The sequence below is a fragment of the Gobio gobio genome (assembly GCF_949357685.1).
Source record: "Gobio gobio genome assembly, chromosome: 13".
Lineage (NCBI taxonomy): Eukaryota > Metazoa > Chordata > Actinopteri > Cypriniformes > Gobionidae > Gobio > Gobio gobio.
Window position 1 is genome coordinate 509941 of NC_137106.1, and position 10247 is coordinate 520187.

Sequence of the window (10247 nt, forward strand, 5' to 3'; positions counted from 1 at the left end):
CCAGATAATTTATGAACTTGTCAATTAAAGAGTTAAAATCCTGGATTTTTTAAAAAATTTCATCACCAAAATCATTCCATTTGCTGAAACACAGAGAAAGTTGTGGTCAAATTAAGACTCAACAGCACCTCAGTGGACGAAAACATCCCAGCATCCCGTCTCATGTTGGCTTCTGAGGGACACGCGTGTAAAGTGGCACAAACGCTGTGATCTCAGGTGCTTGAAGAAAGAACACACACACACACACACACACACACACGATACACACCAAACATCCGTGGACTTTTTTTTAATGAAGAACAAAATGTGAAATGCAAAATGTTAACCACATGAATCAAAAACATGACGCGTCCATCCACATCCTGGTGTTTCCCGGTGAGTGTGTTCCTCAGGGACAGGTGTTCACACAGAGGGGTAAGTCATGCCAGCGGGTTATAGTGTCACTGTCAGAGGTCCTATAGTGAGCTCTCATAAGCTTCTGTTCGTCTGCGAGACTTCCTGAGCTTCACAACGCTCGCTCAATCTGGCCTTCACATAAATCTGCTATATTATCAAAATACATCTGGGTGACTTCTGTACAAGAGACCAGGAAAAACCAAACCCCCAAAACCTGCATATTTAAGATAATGTTTAATATTATTATGTCTATTCTGCTTTAGAAAGGTCACTATTTCCTGTAATGATGACACACTAGAGTTACTGATCGTTTGCTTCTGCCCCAATAAATCACTGAATTACATTATTATACATATAATACAAAGCAGATTTATCTGAAACAATATTAAAATAAATGCTCAATAGATACAAAGTTGTCCTCATAATTCTCCACATGATCCCGGTCTGTGAGTCCTCACACACACACCCACATGTAAAGCCATTCTCTTCTAATAAACTATTAAGTGCAAACAAATTTTCTTTAAAAAACTAATGATTGCAGCGTCCAGCTTTTCCCGTTCCCAGTTCAAGACGGAGGATTTTAAAGCCGAGTGTGTCCGGCCTCCCCCCCGCTCTCTGATCCTTTATAGTAGTTACAAACAAAAACCCAAAATAAAATCAGTGCAAAGTTTAACAAACGGGGTCCGTATGAAAGAGGGTGGAAATAAAGCGGATTTAAAAGCGGATCTGCCGCTTTCCCACACCTCAGGCAAGCTCGAAATACACCAGAGAGAAATAATACAGTGAGAGAAAACCAGAAGAAATCAAATAAATACTCTGGGGAAATCAGAGGAAAGCCCGGAGCGGCTCCGGAGCGGATCTGAACACACTGGGGCTATACTACTGTTCCACTGGGAGAGTTGGCCTGGTTCTGGGATGACAATAAACCCTGAGGAAGACAAGAAGAGAAGAACATCTGAGAAAGAGTCACATGAGTAAACCTCCCCAAGATCCCCACAGCTAGTGTCCAAAACTCACATTCTTTGGCTCAAGGCGATTCGATGCCATTTCCCTTCAAAAATGTACCCGCCATTTTGAATTTTACGAAAAACCTACTTTTGCGATCTCCTCCTAGACGGTTCGTCCGATTTGCACGAAAATTTAACCAGATCATCTTCAGATGGTGCAGACAAAAAGTTATGGAATTCAAGTCGATTCGTCAAAATTTTTGATAAACTCGCAAATACATTTTACGTAACGGTTGCGAAAATACACGCAAGGCCACAACGCTTTATCGTATTCAAACCAAACTTGGAACATGTCATCACAAGCATGACCTGAGGCGACATGCAGCGTTTCAGCACAGCGCCACCTACTGGTCCGGAGATATGAAAAATGGCTATTTTTTTTACTTAAAACTTTACTTAACTTTTGAAATGTTACCATATCAGCCATTTTGTCTGTCGGCCATTTTGAATTATGTGCTAAAATGCTGTATTTTATGAACTCATGAACGGATTGTTATGAAACTCGGTATGGGTCATCAGCTCGATGCCCTGAAGGAGCCTGAGAAGTTTTGAAACAGCGCCACCTAGTGGATATTTTTTTCAAATGCTTATAACTTTTGGTGAGATTTTTAATTTATTCACATTGGAGTAACTTTTTTTGTCTCCTGAATCCTCACAGAGTCCAACGATATCAGACTTGCCAGGTTTCGGCGTACGGTTTGTGCAGCGTTGTAATTTAGCGCTTATAAAACGTTAGCTGATATCTTCGAAACCGCTAGTCCGATCGAGACGAAACCAGCGTCAGAAGTTCAGAAACATAGGGCGAGAGCTGAACGCTAATGCACAAATGTCAAAATATTGATAGTAAGGGGAGTAACATCCAATCAAAGTCAGGTGTCAGTCATTTTTCATATAAATGTCTATAACTCCAAAACGAAATGAGATATTTTCACAAAAATTGACACATGTATGGGCTCACTCCGAGGACACATACAAAAAATGGTGGGATTGAGCCTCTTGGTGGCGCTATAATAGAACAAAACATGACATTCCCATTGACTACAATGCATTTTTCAGCCTTTTTGCCTAAAATCATCTTAAATGTGTTTAATTGCTCATTGCACAGCTAGTGTCCACCCCTTCAGTCAAAGGTTACATTTTTAGGGTAGTCTGCCTGTCAGAATGATTGAGATGGCCAATCAGATCAAAGAAGGCGGGGCTTACACTTCAGTTACAGCAGTGAAAGAGTGCGGCGTAAGATTGAACCCCTTAAACATATTTAGAGAATTAGGCATATCTGAATTTAAAAGATCGCCCTTACCCACATCTCATTTTACAGAAAACACTTAAAATTTTAACACAGTGGTGGAATATTGCATATATTATATTGTATTTATTCACAATTTTATGATAAACGTATATAAAAAGTCTTATTTTGATTTCTTTTTAAATTAAGTTATTTGAAAATCTATAATTTTTAATGTTTGGTCTTTTTTCCTTCAGAAAGGTTTCACTAGGTGTCAGTAAACAGGGGGAAAAATATTTTCTGGGTATCTCCTTCCAAAAAAAGTTATTGAGATGAATCTGTGCAAACTCTCCATAATAACTCCTGCTCATCTGCACTGATTGACTCAACCGCTGGGGCTCCGCCTCCTCAACTTTGTAAAGGGATATCTCAGGCTCTGATTGGTCTAGAAGCATGATCGACATGTCTATAGAGAGCGGAGATGCTCAGCTTTTTTGACGTATGACGCAATACGTGATGACGTCCTCAACAATCGTGGCTAACAAAGACGATCAAAACTAAGGAAAATAAGAGTCTTGAGTTTTGATCTGGACAGCGGTGACATCACAGTGTGGTTTGGCCATGCTCGCTCACAGTCATGTGGACATGGTCTCCTTTTGAAGAAAACAGCCTAAGGAACGAGCTGATAGAGTGTTTGAGGCTAGTAGCTCCACAAGGAGGAAGTGTCGAGAATGTTTTCCAAGATGGCTCCTGTCTGTATACGTGTAATGTACTGTCTCTTCTTATTAAACTGTTTGTACACTTATAAAGTTCTCAATGCTTCAGTTTGCATAGGGACCCTCGTTATGCTCCCGTGTTCGTGGCATTAACTAGCCATTTAATTTGACTTATTCTGTGCCCCATATACTAGCGTTATAAGCTAATCTGTTTTTAGAGATAAAACTCTTTACATTCAATTTTCATGAAAACGCATCCCAGAGAACGATCTACTCGGTAACCATGTGTTCATTACCCCTAGGTTCATTTTTCACCAGAGTTGTCCTTTAAATAAAAAAATATAATTTTAGACATTAAGACTTTAAGACCCTGCGGGAACCGTGTGAAGACGGACACCAGAGACGGACATGACACCTCGTGGCTAGAGATGCTCAAAACGGGTCATTTTCCCCACCGACAACCGCCGCTCATTATCCCATTATTAACTGATAAGATTATAATATTGAATTGGTATTAAATAAATATATAATTGAAGAGTGTCTGTGACCCGTTAAAAAGACACTTTTTCCACGGGTTTTACTGTGTAAACCGCAGCACAGAACAGATCAACGGCAGAACCTGATTCACATGTTCATGCACCTGCAGCGTTTCTGACAACTGAGGAAAACTCAATACAATATTTAAAAAAGCATAAAATAAATAGGCCTACCCTAAATATTTTCATTTAAATAATTAACAAATTAAAATGACAAAAACGAAAACACTGAATCCATTTGAAGCTTTGAAGTTTTTTTCCCGTCAAACTAAGTTTTTTTCATCATATAAAAATAGCAGGCCTTCCTCAATCCACACCTCGACTGGTTTTACATGTTTTTTAAAGTAGCATGTGGAAGAGGGGCAGGGGCTCGAGAAGTGGGGAAGACACAAATGAAGATATTTTAGTGTAAATCTGATGCTCTGAAAGGCCTCCATTGGCTCAACTTTACACTCTCAAGACCCTTAAAAGACACTAAAGACTAAAGTTACAAAGTCCATCTCACTACAGCGGCTCTACAATAACTTTATGAATCGGCGAGAATAGTTTCTGTGCGCAAAAAAACCCTAAATAACGACTTATATAGTGATGACGATTTCAAAACACGGCCTCATGAAGCTTCGAAGCGTTATGAATCAGTGAGTCGATTCAGCGGTTCAGAGCGTTATGAATCAGTGAGTCGATTCAGCGGTTCAGAGCGTTATGAATCAGTGAGTTGATTCAGCGGTTCAGAGCGTTATGAATCAGTGAGTCGATTCAGCGGTTCAGAGCGTTATGAATCAGTGAGTCGATTCATGATTCGGATTGCGTGTCAAACCGCCAAACTGCTGAAATCACGTGACTTTGGCGATCCAAACTGCATTCATAACGCTCTGAAGCTTCATGAGGCCGTGTTTTGAAATCGTCATCACTATATAAGTCGTTATTTAGGGTTTTTTTGTGCACAGAAACTATTCTCGTCTTCATAAAGTTATTGTAGAGCCGCTGTAGTGAGATGGACTTTGTAACTTTAGTCTTTAGTGTCTTTTAAGGGTCTTGAGAGTGTAAAGTTGAGCCAATGGAGGCCTTTCAGAGCATCAGATTTCCACTAAAATATCTTCATTTGTGTCTGAAGATGAACGGAGGTCTGACGGGTGTCCAACCACATGAGGCTCAGTCATTAATGACACAATTTACAGTTTTGGGTGAACTAACCCTTTAACTGCTAGTATTAATCGGTCAAAATTCATACTATTGGTTAACGGTTAAACGAGCATCCCTACTTGTGCCCGCAACAGACTGGTCATCCGGAAGCAGACGGAGAGAACTCACCACTTTGCCGGGTCTCGCCCATGTGCAAATAAACCCCTCCTGACAAGCGGTGACAATACAGTCTTCTAGAAAGATGAGCACTGTGAGTCTCTCGTGCGCTATCTTTTTACAGATGAGCGGCTCGAGCAAGGGCACGTCCTCCATGCGCGGGCACAGCTGCGTGCCCAGAGTCTTGGCAGGGTCCGTTTTGGTTTTGGTGAGCAGGTTGAGTTTATCGCTGCTCTTGCTGCTGATGTGGCCCATGCTGTGGTTCCGCTTGTGGTCTTTGTCGGGATGCCGGTCCTTGCGGTCGTGCAGTGAGAGCGTGGCGAACTTGCTGACGCCCGTGGCGATGGGGTTATCTGTGGCGGCGCTCTTGCCGGTGCCAGGGGCGGAGTGCGGGAGGCTGTTGGAGCGCGGCAGCGGCGCGGGGATGGCGTTGGCGTTGGCGCTGCTGCCGTTGGCGCTGGGGTTAGCGGTGCTGGTCGCGACGCCGCCGCCGCCGCCGCCGGAGGAAGGGCCGCTCGCGTTCATGACGTTGGTGTGCGTTCTGGTCCGGGACAGCGGGAGATGCGGGAACAGGATGTCTTCCGTCAGGTCCCATAGGCAGAGCTGAGTGTCCTGCCCTACGGAGCCGAAGCGGTACGTCACGCTCACCGGCCGGCTGTCCGTCGAGTTGCGCTTGGAGAGCCGAGACTGCGTGCTATTGGCCCGGTCGCGGCCGAAGTGGATCTGCTCCTGGAAGTCCTCATCACTCCCGCTGAACTCCATGGGGTCGCTCTCCTCCACGCTGGTGGTGTAGTGGTCGAACGCCACCACGCTCACCCAGGACTTGTGCCCGTGCCCCCGGGCGATCACCCGGCAGTCCACGAAGGACCACACGGTCACCAGGTCGTCCTCTCCGCCCGCCACGATGTACTTCCCATCCGGGCTCCAGCACACACACAGGAGTCCGCCGAAGTAGCTCTTCATGGTCCCGTGCAGCTCCACCGCGTCGAAGTTGAAGACCCGCAGGAACCCGTCCTGGCTCACGCAGGCCAGGAACTTCCCATCCGGCGAGAAGGAGAACTCGTTGAGCGCGCCCTCGCCCACGGTCCACTTGAGCAGAGGGTTGCGCGTGGACTTGCTCTTGCAGGTGTGGACGGCGTAGCTCTCGCCCTGCTTCAGCAGCTGGTAATGCGGCGCCGTGGTTCCGCAGGTGTGCTCCACGTTATACAGGTACATGCTCCCGCTGGAGTGAGCCACCAGGAAGAGGCTCTCGGAGCCCGGCACCCACTTCACACAGGTCACTCGAGATTTGTCGATTAGTCTCTGAGGGACAGAGAAGACATGGGTTAGACATCAAGAGTATATTACAACAATAGGTGTGTGATCAACACTCGAGCCCTGTGATTAAAGGGTTAGTTGACCCAAAACTGTAAATTGTGTGATTAATGACTGAGCCTCATGTGGTTGGACACCCGTCAGACCTCCGTTCATCTTCAGACACAAATGAAGATATTTTAGTGTAAAGCTGATGCTCTGAAAGGCCTCCATTGGCTCAACTTTACACTCTCAAGACCCTTAAAAGACACTAAAGACTAAAGTTACAAAGTCCATCTCACTACAGTGACTCTACAATAATCTTACGATGCGACGACAATAGTTTTTATGCGGAAAAAAATCTAAATAACACCTTTATCCAGCTTGTTCTTGTCTTCCGTGTGTGTCTCCACGACGCATGCGTGAGAATATGAGCAGATCCGGCGTTCGGGAATCCATGAAATGCCACTTTAACCCCATTTTGAGAACTACAGCGAGACCTAAAGCACGATCAGTGTAGAATTCAACAGCTGAGATACGCACGTCTTCCTCTGCTCGTAAACAAATCTCTTCTGGGTCATGTGTCCGAACGCCGGATCTGCTCATATTCTCGCGCATGCGTCGTGGAGACACACACGGAAGACAAGAACAAGTTGGATAAAACTAGTCGTCGCATCGTAAGATTATTGTAGAGTCACTGTGGTGAGATGGACTTTGTAACGGCGTTTTTAGTGCCTTTTATGGGTCTTGTGAGTGTAAATGTACTGAATGCCAATGGAGGCCTATCTGAAGCCTTTCTCAGCATCAGCTTTACACTAAAATATCTTCATTTGTGTCTGAAGATGAACGGAGGTCTGACGGGTGTCCAACCACATGAGGCTCAGTCATTAATGACACAATTTACAGTTTTGGGTGAACTAACCCTTTAAAGCCATGAAACAGTAGAAAAGGAAAGTACTGCATTATAATCAGGGTTCTCACTCTCTTTCATCAACACTAGATTCAAGACTTTTTAAAGCACCTTTTATTTTAAATCAAGCACAAACAATATGATAAAGGTGTGTGTGTTAATACATCTAATACCTGCTGTACCTGTGTGTATCATTAATGCAGGAACGCTAAGGCATACACTGACAACTACAATACAGTTTCCAATGAGGAACAATTTCCAATTTTACAAAATCCAATGAGGAAAGAGGCAGGTGTAGAAGATACTCTTTTTCCTGCATTTAACATTTATTTCACACTAGTTTTTGTTTTCTTTTTTATAAATCATTACTTAATTAAAACATCAAAATATAGAGATAATATTGTATACATGAATTTTCCAATTAAATGAAAAGATATGGACAAGTTAATGGTTCGGCATAAAAAACATGCAAAATTATGTATTAAATCACCTGTACATGAACCTTTTTAAAAATCTATCTGAAGGCTTTTAAGACCTGCACATTTATTATATTTATCTGATATAATCGCTGCTGTAATAACGGCCTATTTCAAATGTTTACGTGCTTTTCTTCTTTGTATTTTTTGAGCGGTGATGAAATATTGCTCTTGAAAACACTCGCCAGCAAGTCTAGATCTTTAAAATGCATCCAAATGACAGCAAAGCACAACCGTACGGTGGCCTGCAGGGGTCAAAAAGGATGTAAACAGTGAATTTTGAAGTGATCTCATCTTGAAGACTCAGAGATGTGGATTCAGGCAATATAATCCCAGACTAGCCCCTGATGATGATGACAACACCGTATGACCCCATGAGGAACAATGACCATCTGAATACGGCTTTAGACAGTCGATGGCGCTGTTGTAACAATGACGTGTTTGTTTTCAAGTACTTTCCAGGCCTTGAATCCATGCGTCTGAAATCCATGCGTCAGAAGAGTGGGAACCCTGTATATGGAATATCATGGCATGTTGTGAAGTTTTGGATGAATAAATCAGACGTAGGGCAGCACACTCGATATGGACTGGTGTGTGTGTGTGTGTGTGTGAATATTACAGACTGTGTCCAAGTTCGCTTTACTACACAAACTGACGTACCACACACACACTAAGGGCCGTATTTCACTGATCTGAGCTCTCAGCGCTGGAACTCTTTAGCCGTGCGTGAGTCATGGCTGTGTTTTGGCCGTAACGTGCAATAAACCAATCAGAGCCTGAATCTCCCTTTCCCTTTAAAAGCCAGTTGTGCTGCACCACGAGAGGATTCACTATTGACATGAGGAGAGGAGTGTGTGTGTGTGTGTGTGTGTGTGTGTGTGACAGAGAGAGAGTGTGAGTGTGAGTGTGTGTGTGTGTGAGAGAGAGAGTGTGAGTGTGAGTGTGAGTGTGAGTGTGTGTGTGAGAGAGAGAGTGTGAGTGTGAGTGTGAGTGTGAGTGTGAGTGTGAGTGTGAGTGTGTGTGTGTGTGTGTGTGTGTGTGTGTGAGAGAGAGAGTGTGAGTGTGTGTTAGACATGTGCCAGTATACGGTAATACGATATACCGCAATAATGAACATGCACAATATTGTTATCGTGGGCACTTCAAAATACCGTGAATAATTATTTATTACGAATTATTCAGATTTTTAGAATGCATTTTAAGAATACTTTACCCGTCAACAGTTTAAAATGAACAACGCGTCAAAGAGGAAGCGCTGATGTAAACAGACCGTTCATGAGCCGAGCACATGGCGGAAGGCGTGAAGACGCACTGAAGTGCACATTCACTTTCAGACAGCAGAGGGCGCTGATGGAACAGCAGAAATACAGCCGTTTCCCCAGTAATCACAATCCGGTGCTCGTCATCACATAACCTAATACTTAAAGACTTAAAAAAATAAAAAAGTTTGAAAATGACTAAGTTTTAAATCACATGCCCTAGATATTGTTTGAATATGTTCTGACTGTTGTTCAATCACACACTTTACAATAAGGCTCCATTATTTAACATTAGTTCATTCATTAACAAACTGACAATGAAAAATACTTCTAAAAGCATGTATTAATCTTAGTTAAATGTACATTTCAGCATTTAATAACACATTATTAAAATCAAAAGTTGTAACTGTATTATTTAATGGACCTGAGCTTACACTAACAGTTGCTTTTTTTAACTAGCATTATCAAAGAAGAATAACTTCTGTAAAAATGTAGCTATTCGCTCTTTGTTAATGTTAATGCATTAACTGGCGAGACATTATTGTAAAGTGTTACCTATTGTTCTTTATAATTCTTTAGCACTTTAATCTGTTTCAAATATTTGTTTACTTTATACATTTTTGTGTATTGCTTTATTGTATTTAAATGTTTGGTTCTTTTGTTATAATAAAGTTTTTAAACCTGTTATAGTATGACAACACTTTTTTTGCAACTTTTTTTAAATATCGTGATAATACCGTATACCGTGATAAAAGCTTCAGCAATTAATCGCAACATGAAAATTTGATACCGGCACATGCCTAGTGTGTGTGTGTGTGTGTGTGTGTGTGTGTGTGAGAGAGTGTGAGTGTGTGTGTGTGAGTGTGAGTGTGAGTGTGAGTGTGAGTGTGAGTGTGAGTGTGAGTGTGTGTGTGTGTGTGTGTGTGTGTGTGTGTGTGTGTGTGTGTGTGTGTGTGAGAGAGTGTGAGTGTGTGTGTGTGAGTGTGAGTGTGAGTGTGAGTGTGAGTGTGAGTGTGAGTGTGAGTGTGTGTGTGTGTGTGTGTGTGTGTGTGTGTGTGTGTGTGTGTGTGTGTGTGTGTGTGTGAGAGTGTGAGTGTGAGTGTGTGTGTGAGTGTGAGTGTGTGTGTGTG

The 10247-nt window shown here is 42.8% G+C and overlaps 1 protein-coding gene across 1 annotated transcript in view; it reads right to left on the reverse strand.

Moving 5' to 3' along the window:
• Positions 1-274: 274 nt before the first annotated feature.
• wdr20a (WD repeat domain 20a) overlaps positions 275-10247 on the reverse strand; it is a 33480-nt gene continuing 23507 nt past the window's right edge. The window contains exons 3-4 of the mRNA XM_079832974.1: positions 5192-6481; positions 275-1324 (exon numbers count right to left, since the gene is read on the reverse strand). Coding sequence (XP_079689100.1) covers positions 1271-1324; positions 5192-6481 — 1344 coding nt within the window. The 3' untranslated portion in view covers positions 275-1270. The remainder of the gene's footprint in view (positions 1325-5191; positions 6482-10247) is intronic.